At 45.2% G+C, this 18,568-nt stretch overlaps 1 protein-coding gene across 1 annotated transcript in view; it reads right to left on the bottom strand.

Annotated features, from left to right (window-relative positions):
* The window catches only part of Ntn4 (netrin 4), a 113,771-nt gene that overhangs the window by 56,979 nt on the left and 38,224 nt on the right, over nt 1-18,568 (bottom strand). The window contains exon 3 of the mRNA NM_001106780.1: nt 9,324-9,602. Within this exon, the coding sequence (NP_001100250.1) occupies nt 9,324-9,602 (279 nt within the window). The remainder of the gene's footprint in view (nt 1-9,323; nt 9,603-18,568) is intronic.

Raw genomic sequence — 18,568 nt, 5'->3', positions numbered from 1 at the left:
GGGGACACTTTAAAGAAAGGAAATGCCAGATTTGCCTTGTTCCGGCCCCACTTCCAGTAGTTTAAACTGTTAGAGACTCGTTTCATATCTCTACATCCCTGAGTTTGGACCCCAGTATACATGCTCCACTTTCTTCAAATCATGCTGGTGAAAAGGAGAAGGAGCCTTCTGGAGACCCCATCTACCTCATGTCACCTTTCGAGGCAGCAGTGATGATGTCAGCGGTCTAGCTTTCAGGCATTTTTATCCTCTTACCTTACTTTGCTGCGAAATAACTGAAGGTCTATAAATAAACACCTTAAGTATTCCATGAGGACTCTTGCAGGAAACCCCACAAGGAATTCTTTCATGAGTGCGGATCAGTGTTTAACGCCTCTGAGTTTGAAGACTTAGTAATCACTCATCACTTTGAGTGGCTGCTGGCTGTCAGAGGACTGCTGGTGAAGCTGTCTAAAACCCAAGGGTGTTGAAACAGAAAGGTTAAGACTCCCTCACCCTGTCAGGAGAAGGGGATGGAGGACGGGGAAGGACTGTGGGAGGGGGAGAAGAGGGGGTACCCATGGTGATGAGAGAGAGAGAGAGAGAGAGAGAGAGAGAGAGAGAGAGAGAGAGAGAGAAAGGTCTCACACTAACTGGGCAAAATGTGAAAGTTTTCTCTATCTTCAATGTTAGGAATACATCTCAATCATTCACACCAGTGACAGGATTACCTATTCTTCGTCCAGATATTTGGGTGACGAATGGAACAAGTGGGTGGCTGTTGCTTTTTGTCAGCAGCAAAATTGATTTAGGACCACAGAGGGAAGTAACAGCTATCAGAAAACCCTCTTCCTAATGAACCGAGGGAGCCATTACCCTAACCTCTAAAAGGCAGCCACACGTAAATTACTTACTTTGTAGATTATCCAAGGTTATTGCTTACACTCTTTCTCTGTGTCTTTTCAAATTTCTTTTTCTTTGGACTGTTTTGCTGGCGGATGAATGAGTGGGAGAGAAAGATCAATGCTAAGTTAGGGTTCCATGTTTAAATGTAGATAGCCTGGATGGGTTTCCTATCCCTATAAGAGTCCTTTCCATAAAACTCACTTTTAAATTGGCTCACGTGGTGGTGCGAACCTTTAGTCCCAGCGCTTGGGAGGCAAAGATCTCTGTGAGATTGAGGCCAGTCTGGGGTACATACTAAGGTCCAAGTCAGTCAGGAATAAAAAGTGAGACACTGTTCAGAAAACAAAACAAAACCAACAACAACAACAACAAAAAAAAAAACAAAAAGAAAAAAAAAACCTGTTGTTGTTAGCATGTAAGTGGAGACAGGGAACAAGTCTGAATGACTGCTCTGTGATTACGACTTCTGAAAGGAAAGCCCTCTTCTATGCTTGGGCCTTCCCCTTCAGAACAGAACATAAATCTACGTCGAGCATCACATGAAACGGGGTGTGGGAAGAGCGTCACAGAGCACCCTGCTCTGTTGTGTCCACACTTCCAACCTTGCTAGATTTATTTCGTGGTGCATTTGTCATAATCTATCTCTTGACCCCGTCTTCATCCCTCTCAGCCTTCCTCCCTTCTGTGCTCTGCTCTTAGTCAGTTAACGCAGGCTGGATGCTTGCTTGGCTTTCCCGGAATTAACAGTAAGATGACCAGCTTGGAGACTGGTGGGTGTGTTGGGTGTGGCTGCCCCTCACTAGCTTTTGGGAAATCAGTAAACATCTGCATGCTTCCGTTTCTCTTCTACGGAAGAAATGATGGGGGTGTGTGGGACAGCTGTTGTGAAGATTAAACTCAGTAGCTTGTCAGCACGATAGCCTTGCTGCACTACAGCGTCTAATAAGTGGTAGATATTAGTCTTTATAGTCCACAGTAGCTTGTTTTTTCTATGGTGAATCTCAAACCAAGTTACAGATGTTCACTTTCAAATGTGGATATGTATCTTACTGTTAAAAAAAAAGACTTAAAAATTCTCAACTCAGTCATCTCATTTAATAACATAGTTTTAAACTTTGTTCTTTTCCATAAGATCTTAAAGAGTAAAGTTTTCTGATATTATATATATACATATATATATATATGTATAGGTATATATATATGTGTGTGTGTGTCTGTGTGTGTGTGTCTGTGTCTGTGTATGTATACATATATAGCATAACATAGTATATACTTTTGTATGCTATACATTTACACCATTTACTTTTTATTCATTCTTTTCCTCTTAATTTTGTGTGCATGACTGTTTTGCCTACATGTATGCATGTAAACCACATGTATGCCTGGTGCCTGCAGAGACCAGATGAGGGTACTGGATCCCCTGGGACTAGAGTCATAGACTGTTGTAAGCAGCCATGTAGGTGCTGGGTAATGAACCCAGGTTTCTGCGTGACGGTCCGTGCTCTTAGCCACTAAGCCATCTCTCCACCTCCCTGATGATATTTTTGGCTTATTTATATAATACAGGAAATTTTTGAAGGAAGATGGAAACTAAGGACTTAAAACTATTCTGTATTTATGATATATGAGTTGGGCAGACAGATAACTGTACTTATATTCGATTGCAGGGGGGAAAAAAAGAGAGAGAGGCGTATCGAAATAAAAACACATGAATGATTCTCAAACATGCCTCCACAGACACAGCTGATGCGGTGCCCCAAATCTCCATGTTCGCTCTTAAATTTAGAAGAAATCAGTCAAGATACTGACCCAATAAATCAGTCAAAATACTGACCCTCTTTTCAAATGAGTTTCTCTCATTGTGAAATTTAAACCCGCTCCAACAAGCATAGCTGAAGGCATTTAAATAATTCTCCATGGTTCTCAAAGGTCACTGGTTTTTTATCCAGTGGATTGGATATTTCGGTTTAAAAAAAATTCCACGTTCCTTTTTATTACAGTCGTCCAACAGCTGTAAACCCATCAGCCGCTAGAGAAACGGGAGCCAAATCAGCCCTCCGCAGCTGCAAAGAGAAGAAACGGTCGGCCAACGTCACATAATTTCTGGGCTCTCAGCAGGCTGGAGTCAAAGTACAGTTTCCCGTGCCACAAAATCCCTGGCCTTGTAAACACATCGAGTAGCCCATACCCTTTGATTTATTTTTGCCACGACTGGGAAGAAGCGTTGTGGGAAAAACGGTAGAGGTGGCTGACATCCTGCCATGCGCCAAGAACGACGAAGAAAGTGGCGTTTACCCTAGCGCGGACGCCGGCCTTTACTGTTTGCATTCGTTTTCCTGAGACAGCGTTTCAGCATGTAGCCCAGCCTGGCCTCAAACTTGGAATCCTCCTGCCTCAGCCTCCTGAGGGCTGGGATCACAGACGTGTACCACCAAGCCTGAAACCATCGTACTTTTTAATCCTCACAGTAGCTGTGAAAGCAGATCTTACCCTTATATACGTGAGAGCTGAAGTTCAGAGACGGGGTAACTTGGTAAATACCGTACTGAGTCATATTCGTGTCTGGTTGGTGCTTGGCGGGACTCGTGAGTGGTCAGTGCAGTGCTCTGCCTTCCAGAAAAAGGGACCGTTGAGGGAAAATTCAGTGGACAAAGGCCAGATGGAGTGGATCTGGGAAGTGGGGGGAGGTGGACGGAGTGGATCTGGGAAGTGTGTGTGTGTGTGTGTGTGTGTGTGTGTGTGTGTGTGTGTGTGTGTGTGTAGTGGGGTATGTGTGGATGGAGTGGATCTGGGAAGTGGGGGGAGATGGTCTTCCTTTTGAAAGAATAGAACTGCCCTACTACTGGAATCTTTCTTGTAACAATAGAGAATGACCCAACAGTCTTACACAGCTCAAGACATAGAGCAGGGATCATTTTCATTAACTCCCTTGGCTCCCTACCACTATCTGTTAAGAATTCTAGCCAAGGGGCTGGAGGGAGAGCTCAGTGGCAAAGAAGCATTTGCTGCACTTGTGGAAGACTGGGGTTTGAGTCCCAGCATCCGCGTGGTGGCTCACAACCATCGGGAAGGCCAGTCAGGCGATCCAACAGGCACCCACGTGGCGCACATACATGCATGCGGGCAAAACATTCATAAAATAAATCTAATTTAAAAATTATAATAAAAATAGTTCTAGCCTAGAAACTCTGACTTTGTTATAGTGACTCTTCCTAGGAACATTGCTTGCTGTGTGTGAACCAGTTTAGTCTTTAAGTCAGTGGCCTTACACCTCAACAAGCATCCGAATCACCCAGAACCCTTCCTGCTCAACAGATGCTCAGGTCCTGTCTGCAGAGTTTCTGGTTCCATCGGTCAGAGATTGAGTCTAAGGATTTGCATTGTCTACAAGCCATTCCTATAGGGAAAAAAACCATGTGCTAAAGAGAGTCACTTCATTTTAAAGATTTATTTATTTTATAGTACGCACACTAGTGTTCTGCCTGCATGTATGTCTGTGTGGGGGTGTCAGATCCCCTGGAACTGAACTTACAGACAGTTGTGAGCTGACATGTGGGTGCTGGGAATCGAACCTGGGCCCTCTGGAAGAATAGCCAGTGCTCTTAACTGCTGAGCCATTTCTCCAGCCCGGATATTCACACTTTTAGAACGTACCTATAATAAGGTGACCTAAGAAAGAGTAGCATTTGACCAGGCAGTGGTAGTGCATGCCTTTCATCCACGAGCTTGGGAAGCAGAGGCAGGTGGATCTCTGCGTTCAGGCCAGATGTCATTCCAGAAGTCATAAGTTATTAATCCAGTTGTCTTAAGTCATGTTTGTATAATACGTGGGGTGGACTCACGAGTACACACGGAGAACCAATGGTTCTTATGACTGTGTGCCAAGGTCAACGTTTTTTTTCTTCTAATATGCCCTTTGCTCAATTAAGCAACCCAAGAAGGAGACCTCAACAAATCAAAGGAGATGACCATTCCCAGACTCAGGATTTGTATGTGTGTGGTATACGGGTGCATGTGTGTGCAAGCATGTGGAGGTCAGAGGTCAACACTGCAACCTCAAGTTGCTCTCTGTGTTATTTTTGAGGCTGAGTTTCTAGCCAAACCTGGAGCTCGGCTATTCAGCTGGGTTTCCTGGCCAATGAGGTCAGGGACCCACCTATCTCTACTCCTCCCTCTGCTAGGGTTATAGAAACGTCCCAGAACCTGGCCTTACATGGACTCTAGGGGTCAAAACTCAACCCCCCCCCCCGCCATGCTTTCTCAGCAAACACTGAGCCATCTTCCCAGCTCACGCTTCCAAATTTAAAATGAGTTAAACACCCCTAATCCAAAATTCTAAAATCCAGAATCAGGACTTTCTGGGCAGCAGTAAGATGACACAAGTATAAATTTCTACCCATAACCTATGTGACAGGTCATGGCCAAGGCATGGATGAGTTGGAACTACTGTGTAAAATGGTCCTCACGCTCTGTGCACAAGGTCTGCATTAAATATAAATGTATTTCATGTTTGGATTCGAACTCCGTTCCCATACTCCTATTACATATACGTGACCTTTCCAACACCCCAAATATTTCTGATCTCAAGAAGTTTTTCAGGCTTCATCACTAAGTCTTCATGATCCAGAAAATAATAGCTAAAAATAAAATTGCTCTCAAGCAGATATCCAGCCATTTCAGTGCAGAGTGCTTATGAATGTTTCTGTTTTTAGAAGGGACCCTTGTGACATCAGACCCCTGGACACTAACAGCCTCCACCACTTGCCCTGGTTAGGCTCCAGGTTTGGCCTGGCCTGGTCTGGCTCAGTCAGGCACAGGCTTAGTTAAGGTAAAATGGTCTACCTGAGCAGAAACTTAACCCGTGTGAAAACAGAGACACCAGAAACTAGGACCATTTTCAAATGAAATGGATTTCAACCTCAAAGTTGCCTGAAACTATAGAGAAAACCAGGTCTCCATTCCCCAGGATCTTCCAATAGAATGGGGCCTCTCACTCCAGCATCTCTTTGACATGGACAGACACTCACTACATATCTTCCCTACTCAGTGACTCGGCTCCTTTTTGTCTGGGTGATTCTCCTTCTGATAGAATATTATCTAGAATCATTTTACTTTAAGGTATCTGCAAAATCCCAAATGGATTTCAACAGGATGAAGAAAACCCTTATAGAGGGTTTCTTCGAGGAAGGTGTACTAAACCTTTGAAAGTTTACAGCCAGACGACCTATTTAAAAGAAAAAGAAACACCGTTTTCTAATGCATGCACATGAAGGTTCTGCCTTGTCCAGTTAGTCTGGTTAGTAAGAGATGCTCAACTGTTTGTTCAGTCGGTTGGTCTTGGCTTTTTGAGACAAGGTTTTTTTCGGTGTAGCCCTGGCTCTCCTGGAACTCGCTTCGTAGACCAGGCTGGCCTCAGACTCACACAGACCTGCCTGCCTCTGCTTCCTGAATGCTCTGACTGGTCTGACTTCGCATGTCACCGAGCCCAGTGAGAAAGTCAGTTGTTTAAAAGGTCATTCATTCTACAAACACTCATTGAGTCCCCCTTCTGTGCCATGTTGCTCAGAACTATGCTGAAGTAGTCTTGAGTGGCCTGGACGGCAAGTCAGTAAAGGGCCTGTGTACCTTTCTATATAAGTCACCAGATTTAATGGTAGGGATGTGTGAGCATTCTTCCTCTCACATTTTCTAATGACAGATGTTTGCCTGTAGCCCACAGGCAGCATGTATTCTGCTACACCTATAAATATGGTCCAGCACAAAAGTAAAAAAAAGTGTTTAAAAATATTATGAACTCACCCCCCATGTGTTTATAAAAAGATAAAGAGAGGGGGGATATGTTCTATAGATGTATGATGAGGTGTGGGGGAAAGGGGTACCTCTGAGAGCCCATGTTGAGGCATCCCTTCTACCTGAGGGACCAGCCACACGATGGTATAGTATAGAATAGAGTTTATTCAGGGCATGGGGAGGAAGTTGAAGAGGGTAGTAAGGGCAGAGAGAGGGTGGGGGAAGGAAGAAGAGGAGGAAGAAGAGGAGGAGTAGGAGGAGGAAGGGAAGGAAGAGGAGGAGGAAGAGGAGAAGGAAGAGGGGGAGGAGGAAGAGGAGAAGGAGGAGGGGGAGGAGGAGGAGGAAGAGGAGGAGGAGGGGGAGGAGGAAGAGGAGGAGGAGGGGGGAAGGGGGAAGGAGGGGGAGGAGGAAGAAGCAGAGGAAGAGGAGGAAGAAGAGGAGGAGGAGGAAGAAGAGGAGGAGGAGGAAGAGGAAAAGGAGGAAGAGGAGGAGGAGGAGGAGGAGGAGGAGGAGGAGGAGGAGGAGGAGGAGGAGGAGGAGAGGCCAGCTATGAGGATGTGGAGAGAGAGGGGAAGGGAATGGGGAGAGAGTGGGGACAAGGAAGGCAAGAGCAAGAGAGCAAGAGAGAGAGGAGGGGGCAAGGAGCTCCTTTTATATCGAGTCAGGCACACCCGGCTGTTGCCAGGTAACTGTGGGGTGGAGCTTAGACTGAATGCTAACACCCCCTGTCTTGTGAAGCTGACTGTGCAGGTCTCAAGTACGAACTCTGCAGGTGACAACGTTTGGCCGAGAGAAGCTAAAACGTTGAGCATCCTTGATGGAGTAGCTGCTTGTCTCTGGAGCATCCAGGTCACTTTTATTTGAATCATACCTGAAGAAAATTAACTGAGAGAAACAAAACTATTCTGCTCTTCGTTTGCAGCAGTGTTACAGTTCAAAGGTCTTTCACTGCCTAGAAACCAGTAGGTACTGGCTACATAAAGCTGCGACCCCCTCCTTTTCAGTTTGGGGAGCACTAAACTCACCTTTAGAAGTAATCGTCTCTATCCTGTTACTCACTGACCACTCCCCCATTCATCTTTGTTACCCTACCCATGATGCTTTGTGCCCCAGCAACGCAGCCCCATTAGCACAGTGTCCTGGTGGGTGACCAGCCCATGATCTCTGATAGTCTGTCCTACATCAGGACCAGGATAAAGAAGGAACTGAACAACCTACCCTTTATGTGATGTCACATAGATACTCTGAGTTGTTTTATGTTTTGTGACAAGGTCTCACTATGTAGCCCAGACTGACCTTGAACTTGCAGCATTCCTGGCTTCAGCCTCCTGGGCGCTCGTATTACAAGTGCACATCCCCATGCCCAAGTTCCTCAGCCTTCTTACTGTAAAGGTCTTCTGTTTGGTTTTGTTGCTGCTGCTGTGCTTTCCTTTGCTATTGCTTGGGGGTGTGTGTGTGTGAAATTAAAGAACTGAGTGCCTTCAGGATAGCCGGGAGAGCAGACCAGCCTGGATGACCATCTGCAACTGGCAGGTAGCGAGAACAAAGTGCACGGGCACCATGGAGTTCTATTCCCCTATAAAGGATGAGGGTGTGACATTTGCAGGAAAACGGATGGAAGTGGAGATCATGGTGCTAAATGAAGCAAGCCACGCTCATAAAGATAGTAGCATGTCTTCTCCCCTGTGCAGAATCTAGGTTTGCATTCACATGTGCACGCACACACGCACACATACACACACACATATATGTACACACATGTAGGACAGGAGAATAAGAATGGATACTATTTGGGGAGGAAACAGTTCTAAGGAGAGGGTAAATAGAGTAAGTGTGAAGACGGAGAGGGGGTAGAACGGGAGGGGAGGGCTGAATAAGCAGGAAGTATAAATGACGCAGCAGGTGTGAAAAACGGCCCGCAGGTGTGAAAAATGTCACAGTGAAACCCATGACTTCAAAACCCTTCTTCTACCTGCGTTCTGATACTTACTTACTGAGCACCTGCCTCGAGCTCAGGGACCCTGCTGGGTGGTGTGGATATGGACATCCTGAAAAACCTACCCAGCTCCCTGGAAGTTAGAATCTCAAAGGGAGACAGAGGGCATGGTGGGGTGAGCACACAGGCACCTTCGCCGGGGAAGTGGAGGGAAGGCATTTGTGTTCTGGGAACACAGAAGTAGGAGAGGTTAACTCTGTCTCTGCGTAAAGGGAGTTCAGGCGGCTCCTTGCAGAGAATTGCTATTCCTCCTACTGCTGGGCAGCCAAGCCACCAGATACTGAATCACACATTTTGTTTTCCATGACCTCAACAATGGCTCCTATTTACTGCCACAGGTGGCTTGTGTGTGGTATCCTGCCAACTTCTCAGTGCCGCTCACCTCATACGTTAGATCCAAAGGTCACAACATTAAGAAAAAACAAAAAACAAAAACCTGGATATCTCCTAAGGAATCTAGTTGTACTTGAATATTATCCCAAAATTGAGGTTTCAAACACAAGTGAATAGTACTTTGTGGGATGAGTAGAGAGTTGGAGGGGCAGCTAGCGGAGAAGGAAACAAGCATCGCGAGGGAAGCGGACACCAACCCTGGGGACTCAAGACCCTTGCCCCCAAGGCCGGAAGGTAGCTTCTGGTTTGTTTTGCCTACCACATGGAACGCTCCTGGGGCCTTGACGGGTCTGAAGCCCTCCACAGGTAAACACTGGTCAGCGTGGCCGTTGCAGAAGCAGCTGCCCTTGACGATGAAGTCGTAGATGGCGTAGTGAGTGAAATGGTGAGGCTTTGCATTCAAGTCGTTTCTCTGACAAGGGCAGGACTGTCGCTTGAGCAGCCGCACGCGGAGGTTGGTGATCTTCAGCTGCTCCTGTACTTTGGCACTGTAAGGGTTTTCTATGTCATATGGTGGTGACAGGGCTCTGAAAATAACCTGTAAAGAGAAGAAAACACCATGTGTGTGTGCATACAGGCTGTGGGCACGCCCCGGATTGTTTGCCCAGTGCAGTCCTGGTTTGATTTTTTTACCGTCCGTTATCTGCCAGTGATAAGATAACCAGAGGCTTTCAGACCTTGATCACACCTGTAGGAGATCCACCCTGTTATTTTAAGGCACAGGTGTACTGCTTATGGAGCCCAGATGGGTATGATGTTCAACCAACAGAACTTTGGCTCTTGAGATGAAGGTGGCCGTGCGGGAAGAGCATACTGGGCAGAAGAAACAGCCAGCTTCCGGGCCATGCAGCAAAGCCACGCTTGACTTATTTCAGGAAGAACCGTAGGCCAGGCATGGTGACAAATAGGCAGGAATATCACGTGAGCCAAGAGTTCAAGACCAGTGAGGGAAGCATAAAGAGAGAGTTGGGGTCAAAAACCAAACTAACAATGTCAGTGTAAACGGGAGACCAAGGGAAGAGTGGCTGGAGAGACCCGAAGACAAATGGCGGACAGACGAACAGAGAGAGAGGCCTTGGAAGGCTGTGGTGGGGTCACTTGCACTACGAGGAGCCAACAGGAGGGAGTAGCCAATGGGAGGGAGTAGCAGCATATCTGAGCTGAGTCTAAAGAGGTCGTATCATTCCCAGAACGGAACAGATCGTAGGAAGAAAGGGCAGTGATTATAGCAGAGTGTGTGCTTAGCACAAGGGAGGCCTTAGGCTTGATGCCTGCCACTTCTGTAAACAAATACCCAGTCAGAAATCAAACAGAGGGCCAGTTGGAAAGCAACTACAAAGTCAAGACCCACGGCCTTGTATTTCTGAGTGATCTTTGACCCTTCCAAAGGACGAATCGCTTAGCGATTGGGGCCATTCTTGTGATTACACGAATATTTTCGGTTATCCTTTTCTGGAACTGCCTTCTACGCTTTGTGGCACTTTCTGAAAGAGCACCCTACAGACAGTCAAAGCACTGCCCTTGAGGGCGGACTGATTTCGGAAGTCATTCAAGTCCAAGTGTAGGGAGAACAGCGTCTGGTCAAGCTGCTGCAAGAACGCTCCGATCAGGGTTAAATACACTATGTTAACGAAATTGCTTCTGGGCTGGAGAGATGGCTCAGCGGTTGAGAGCACCGACTGCTCTTCCAGAGGTCCTGAGTTCAAATCCCAGCAACCACACGGTGGCTCACAACCATCTGTAATGGGATCTGATGCCCTCTTCTGCTGTGTCTGAAGACAGGAATGGTGTACTCATATATAATAAATAAATTTTAAAACATGAGGTCACTTCTGTTGTGCAGGTTACAGATGGACTCACAGGGGTCATACAGTGCCTCAGGCATGGGTGCTACGCAGTCCCCAACTTTCCTGTCACTCAGGGGAGCAAGGTTGGTAGAAGAGGACAATGGAAGCCAAGGGAGAGAAGAGCTCCTGGAGTAGAGTGTGATGTGAAACAGTATTTGGAATGCATGCTTATTACCCAGATTCTATAAGGACATAGAATAAAGTCTTAGGCCATCTTGGCCATTAGGTGTGTTGAGGCATTGAGTATCCTTTGGGATGGCTGTAAGGACTTAAAAGCCCTAACAGCAATAAATTAAAAAGCAGAGATATTTTGATAACTACGTAGCACAAAAATAATTATCAGATGTAGGCTTCAGAAAAACTACCACTCAGGGAAAATGTATCCAAGTGGCTTTTTTAGGAAAATGAAATTTTCTTAAGGTATGCTTTAGATATAAAATTATCATTTTTAGAAATAAATTTGGGGGGGTGATTTGTGGAAAGATGGCCCAGCAGTTAAGAGCACTTGTTGACCTCCCAAGTTCAGGTCCCGACACCCACGTGGCAGCTCACAAACATCTATAACTCCAGTGTTAGGGGATCCAATCCCTTTACAGGACTCCACAAGCACCAGACACATAGGTGGGGAGAGCAAAACACTCAGACACATAAAAAAAAATAACATTGTAAATATTTTTTAAAAATAGCTGGGCATGGGGGCAGGGGGCATAAGCTTTTAATTAAAGTTCTGGGAGGCAGATGGATCCTTGAATTTAAGGCCAGCCTGGTCTACAGAACAAGTTTTGGGATAGCCTGGGCTACACAGAGAAACTATATATCACCCCCACCATTACCAAAAAAAAAAAGAAAAGAAAAGAAAGAAAGGAAGGAAGGAAGGAAGGAAGGAAGGAAAGGAAGAAAAGAAAAGGAAAGAAAAGAAAAGAAAAGAAAAGAAAAGAAAAGAAATGTGTTTTATAGCAAACACCTGAAAAGGCAGGGATCAACTCTGGAGAACCATGCCTCCATGTCTATGAGGATAAAACTGCTCTCAATAAAGCGTATCAGTTCCTGGCACAGGATTCAGTGGACACTTGGCCTTTATACAACAGGCAGAATGATTTCCATTATAAAAAAGAAAGCTGAATTACTTCACACTCTTGCTTAACCATCCATCCTCCCCTCCACCCTGCCAAAGACCTATTTTCTTCAGAATAAAGCAGTCTTTCAATGGCCCTGTTTGATTTTGGTCCTTAGTACTTATAGCACTTGTACTTAGTGCCTGACAGTCTACTTACAGCTCTTTATTGTTAGTACTTACAGTACTCATACTTAGTACCCAACAGTCTGTTTATAGCTCTTTATTAGTAGTACTTATGGTACCTAAACTATAAACAGTACCTATAGTACCAGTACTTAGTACCTGAAAGTCTTCTTATAACTGTTTATTGATCCATTGTCTTCCCAGGATAGACTGAAAACATCTTGGGGATAGTCCCAGTGTCACAAGAACCACCCTGGTGCTTTGTTTAATGTATCTTTTGGTAAGTTACTTAATTACAAAACTACCCTCTGCAGCTGAGTAATAGTGAGATTCTGAGCACCCTCTGTCTGTCCGGAGACCCCAGTGGAGACCCAGTGCCGAATTCCACAATGCAGCCTCAAAGGGGTAAGAAAGGACAGGAGAAACAAAGGCTGCATTTGCTACTATCTAACAATGTATGCACTTCTAGTTACGTCTTAACATCTCAAACTGGACCCATTTCATCTTGAAAGGATTCTAGCCCATTCCCACCCACATTTAAAGTTGTTGAAAAATGACACAGAGCGGAACAAATTGTATGTCACCTAATTCAGAGTCATCGTGGAAGGGACGAAGTTTGCTTCTTAAAGATGGAAATCAGAACGCATTTCATATTTTGAAAGTCTCAACGACAGAGCTCTCCAAAGCTGGAGACATCGTGGAGCGAACTGTAAATGAGACCAGTTTTCAACATGTCACCCCCGGACACTAGCGTTTCTGTTATCTCCTCATGCAGGCAGAGAGAGGCATGAGCTGGGTAAGCAATGCCCACTGGGGAGCTGGTACTGTGTTCTGTGCTGTCTGCCCACCCTTCCTTTTCCTGGATATTGGTGGCAGCTGTTTGGGCTCAGTTCCGGCCACGTGCTTACCCTTGACATTTTCCCTGTCTCCCTGTCCCCACCCCACCCCTCTCACCCTGAGAGTTGTTTAGCACCAGCACAGGGGGAGGAAGATCTGTCAAGGTTTGGGGAAACTTAGAGGCCCTTTTGCTTCCTGAACCCAGCCCAGGGAGGCTGAATGGCGGCTCTGTGCTGGGTGTGCATGACTCCACAGTTGGCAGGCTGATATCAGCAGGGAAGGGACATCATGACCCCCGAGGCTGCATGCTGGAAAGGAGACGGAGCAGTGCCACGGACACAAAGGGGAATGGGAATTTAAACCATGAAATCTTTTTTTGTTTTTTTCCCAGAGAGGAGACACCTTAATCTGATACTCTGGGAAGGGGATCTAGCCTATATCAGGAAACAAAATGAGAGCCAATCCAGATGCTACGAAGTCCTGGCAGGTGGCCCTTGGGTCCCACCCAGAAGAAGTCTGTGTACCACTACTGAAGAGAAGAAAGGCACTGTGGAAACCGTCCATTTCCCAGAAGCCTCTCCTGGTTTTGTCCCCATGAAGAAGGGTAGATGTCGTGGGTCCATCCATCACTGATCTGCCCCTGGTTGCTTCTGAATACATAACTCCCAACAGGGGCACTTTTAGAGCCAGGTACAAGGACTCCTGAGCAAGATTAAGCCCTTCCCCAGCCTGCTAGAGCCAATGCTCAGTGCCTAGTGATTCTTTTTACCTTAAATTAAGTAATTTTATTGTGTTTTAGTTATCGGCATTCTGCTCCTTACAGAAAAGTATGCCACTCAAACTTTAGAAGACAATGAAGAGCCCACACCGTGCGTCACCAAAGACAGCCAGGAATAAGATCTCAGTAAGAGAACTTAATAAGATCCTTCCCTCTAAACTCCAGTACATAATGAAAAAAAAAAAAAAACCCCAAACTCTGTACAGTTGCTGGGTATTCTTCCAAGTCAAGAACTGTGCTGCTACATCAGTAGTTCTGAAAGTGAAGTCCCTGGAGAATTTGTTAGAAAAGCAAATTCTTGAGTCCGCTCTCTCTCAAGCCTTTCGGAGGACCTGATTCTGATGCAGAGGAGAGAGTGAGAGGTCTTGCCGTACTGTTTAAAAGCAAACCGGTTCAGAATGCCACGGTACAGATGACATAATTTATTTAGCGAGGCTGCTATTGTTAGGCAATGAAGCTGTTTCCTTCTCCACGTAACCGAATACAATGAACAATGCTGTAAGTGAAACGTGGGCTTCCCTGGCTTCTTCCTAACTTCCAAGTAAAATCCGTGGAGCAAAGAAAATACATCATTTAAAAACATCTGCTCTTCGGAATGAATCTTGGACCCTTTACCCTGGTCTTGCCTGAGCTCCCCTCCCCCTCCTTCTCTTTGTTTGTTTATCAAGAGTATCACTGGGTAGCTCTGACTGTCCTGGGAGCTCATTATGTAGACCGGGCTGGCCTTGAACTCACAGAGATCCACCTGTCTCTGTCACCTGAATGGTGGGATTAAAGGCGTGTGCCACCACCCTGGACTTGTCCCGTGCAGCTAGGATCCCTAACCTGTGGCTGTAGATTCTCACCTCAGGTTCTTCTTATGCCCTAGTGTTAGGAAGTAATCCTTAAAGAGCCCTGGACGGGCTAGATTCTCTTTCTTTTCTGGAATTTTCCCATCTACAGGACTATAGTTGGAGGAAGCTGGTAGCTATGGACAAGCCTTGCAGTCGAGCGGCCCGTGATATCTTGCTGCTGATACAGTGTGACCAGCAACTTCTTTCTCCTGCTGCCAAACTTTCCCCACCAGGATGGGTTTTATCTTCTTGTAGCCTAAGCCAAAACAAACCCCTCGTCTCTTATAAACACACACACACACACACACACACACACACACACACACACACACACACATCACCCCCACATGAGGCACTATATTGAGAATTAGTAAACACAGCATTCTATGTCCTTTTTTTTTGTGCTTTGAATTGGGAACTGTTTAAGGCAGTATGAACAGGATAAGAATTAAACAAGCATCAGGGGCACAAACGGTGAAGGCGCTCTTCCAACAATGTCTTATGGGTTGCCACATACTTCACGTTTAATGTGTGGGCTGGTGGGAGGGAGAAGGAAAGGGAGAAAGGGGAGAGGGAGAAGGGGAGGGGCAGAGATTGCAAGAAAATCAGTCTGCCCTCCAGAAATCGAGATCACATTAAAAACTGATGGTACTTTCCTGTCGCTATCTTGGGAATGTTCTAAGCCCACTCTGGTCTTGGATCTTGGTCCAGGATGGCAATTGCTGGGGGACTCCTTGTTGGTGTCTTATTGCCTGTTGGTATACATGAGACTGGACATTCAGAGAGTTGGGATTTCACTTAGATAACAGCTATGGCCATGCCCCATAGACTTAGCACATGATAGCATTTCATAATTACTGTTAGAGAAATGAATGAATGAACCGTTCCTCAAATTTCATTTTTTTTTCGGAGTTGAGGACCGAACCCAGGGCCTTGCGCTTGCTAGGCAAAGCGCTCTACCACTGAGCTAAATCCCCAACCCCTATAAATTTCATTTTTAAAAGAGCAGTAAAGGGCTGGTTCAGTGATTAAGAGCACTGACTGCTCTTCCAGAGGTCCTGAGTTCAAATCCCAGCAACCACATGGTGGCTCACAACCATCTGTAGTGGGATCTGATGCCCTCTTCTGGTGTGTCTGAAGACAGCTACGGTGTACTTATATATAATAGATAAATAAATCTTAAGAAAAAAACAACAGGGACTAGACTTAGAACTAAGAAAGCAAGTTGTTCTTTTAACTTTTAAAAACTCCTATTGAATCAGTCTTTGAGGATTTCATATATATAATGTGTAGCCTGATAAAACTACAAACTCAAAATGAGAATTACAGAACACTGAATTTATTAATATCTATATAAATATGTGTTACATTTCATATTGACTTTATGGCTTCCCTCTCTTCTATAGCATATGAGGGGGTTTATGCTCAAAGAAGCTGCATTTGGGTCTATTGTATTCCCATTTCCTTACTGTCACTTGATTTCGCTCAAACCAGGGTTCACCACCACTTCCTCCTTTTCCCCTCCTCCTTTCCTCTCCCTCCCTTCCTCTCTCTCCCTTCCTCGCCCTCCCTTCCTTTCTCCCTCCTTCTTTCTCTCTCTCTCTCTCTCTCTCTCTCTCTCTCTCTCTCTCTCTCTCTCTCTCTCTCCCCCCCTCTCTCTTTCTTCTCCTCCTCTTCCTCTTCCTCCTGCCTCCTTCCTCCTTCCTTCCTGCTCATTCTCCTGGTCCCCCCTCCTCCCCCACTCAAGACAGGGTGTCTGTGTGTAACAGATCAGCCCTGGCTGTCCTGGAGCTCACGATGCAGACCAGGCTAGCCTTGAACTCAGAGATCCATTGGTCTCTGCCTCCCAAGCACTGGGCTGGGATTAAAGGCTGCACCACCATCTGGCACACTTGCTCTTCTTACAGCCATTTCTGAGAGTAGAACCTGAGGCTGCTGCTGTGAGACCCTCCCCTCCCCCTGAGAGCATCTTTAGTTCCTCCCTCTGTTCCGTAGGCTACACCTTCATTTTCACATACTTCTGATTTCTTCTTTGACTTGTGAGTTACTCAAGAATATGTGAATTTCCAAATACTTTGGGGACTTCCCAAGATGTCTTCTTGTTGTTGGTTTTCTAGTTTAACTCTCTGTGGTCAGAGAACATTTATATAATGTCACTTCACATTTATTGACATGTGTGTTAGGTATGGTCCAGTATATGGTCTGCCTTGATAAAAATTCTTTGAAAGGGCCATGACCTTTCCAAATATAAAAATCATCATGTCTGTGTCTCTGTACATGTGTGATTCCCACTTTATGTATTTCAAAGCACAGTTTTGGGGTTCATAAATAGTTAAGATCGTTATATTCTTGTAATGAATTCCTTTATCAATATGAAATGTTTCTCTTTAAGTCTAATAATGGTCTTTGATCTGAAGTCTACTTTATTATCTGCCCCCTTCGTTCAGAGATATATCTTATGCTGTCCTTTTACTTTGGTTGGATCTCACAGTTAAGCAGGATTCTCGAAGACAGCTCAACTGACCTTTTTAAACATCTAATTCAGTTGATGTACGCCTATAATAAGGATATCTGTACCTTTCAACCCTTGAAGTGATTCTTGATGAAACATCAAAGCCTAACCAGGATGGTCATAGATCCCAGCTCAGCTACGTATAATAAAATCATGGCAAGGCACTCCTATCCCCCACCCTTTGTGTCACTGCTGCTATGCCTCTTGGTTCTCCACAAACTATAACCTCCAAAACACACTGTTGATACCTTCGCTTTAAAAAGACAGTCCTCCTGAAGGAAAAAAGTTTTTTTTTTAATTTTTTACATGTATTTACATTTTCCAGGTTTGATATTTTCTTTTTGTAGCTCTAGATATTGATGTAGTATCAGAGTTTCTTGTTGGTGGTGGTTTTTTGTTTTTGGTTTTATTTTGTTTTTATCTGAAGAGGGCTCTTTAACATTACCTGGAGGGGCTGGGGATTTAGCTCAGTGGTAGAGCGCTTACCTAGGAAGCGCAAGGCCCTGGGTTCGGTCCCCAGCTCCGAAAAAAGGAACCAAAAAAAAAAAAAAAAAAACACACAACATTACCTGGAAATGGGATAAAGGAGGCCTTTCTAGGTCTATAAAATCTCCTCCATTCCATCTTCTTTCTGAAAGGAAGTTTTTGCTGGGTATAGAATTCTAAGTTTTGGTTGTTTTCTTTCTGTTCCTTGAGATTCCACCTCTGCTGTCCTGCTTGCACTGATGAAGGCAGAAGCCTTCTCACCCCCATACCTGTTCCTCTCCACACTCTGTGCTAGGGTTTGCTCTGGCTGGTTTTCAAGGTTTTTCTTTTTACTGTTGGCCTTTAAGCCATTTAGTGATCATGTGGCTTGGGTATTTTCCTTGTGTTTTGTTGAACTTGCTTGGATCCCTTCTCTGAGGTAGTCCTGAGCTTTTTCCTGAGATGTAATCTAGCTACTTGACACGAGCTGGGTCCTTCTGAGGATGACTTTTACGTTTGTTTTGTTAGGTAAGCCAAGTACGTTTGTTACTAACTATATGTGTTGATTTGAATGAGAACGGCCCCAAAGGCTCATATATTTGAACGTTTAGTTCCCAGATGGTGAACTGTTTAGGAAGGATTAGGAGGTGTGGCCTTGTTGGAGGAAGTGTGTCACTAGGGGTGGACTTTGCTAGGTTCAGTCTCTCTCCCACCCATCTCTGAATTCTGCCTGTAGATCAAGATGTTGTCCTTAGCTACTGCTCCTGCACCCTCCCTCACGCCTGCCTGCTTGCCCGCCTGCCTGCCTTCTACAAAGGTTGTGGACTAACCCTTTGAAACTGTAAGAAATCTCCTAATTAAATTCTTTCCTTTTTAAAAGTTGCATTGGTCAAGCTCTCTCTTCAAGGCAATAAAGCAGTGACTAAGACAGTATAGGACACATTCAACCCCTCTACAGAGATGATGAAACCCCTCTAGCTACTCTAGTAATA

The sequence above is a fragment of the Rattus norvegicus genome, chromosome 7, assembly GCF_036323735.1.
Source record: "Rattus norvegicus strain BN/NHsdMcwi chromosome 7, GRCr8, whole genome shotgun sequence".
Lineage (NCBI taxonomy): Eukaryota > Metazoa > Chordata > Mammalia > Rodentia > Muridae > Rattus > Rattus norvegicus.
The sequence above is the reverse complement of the archived record's forward strand: the minus strand, read 5'-3'. Positions and strand labels throughout refer to the sequence as shown.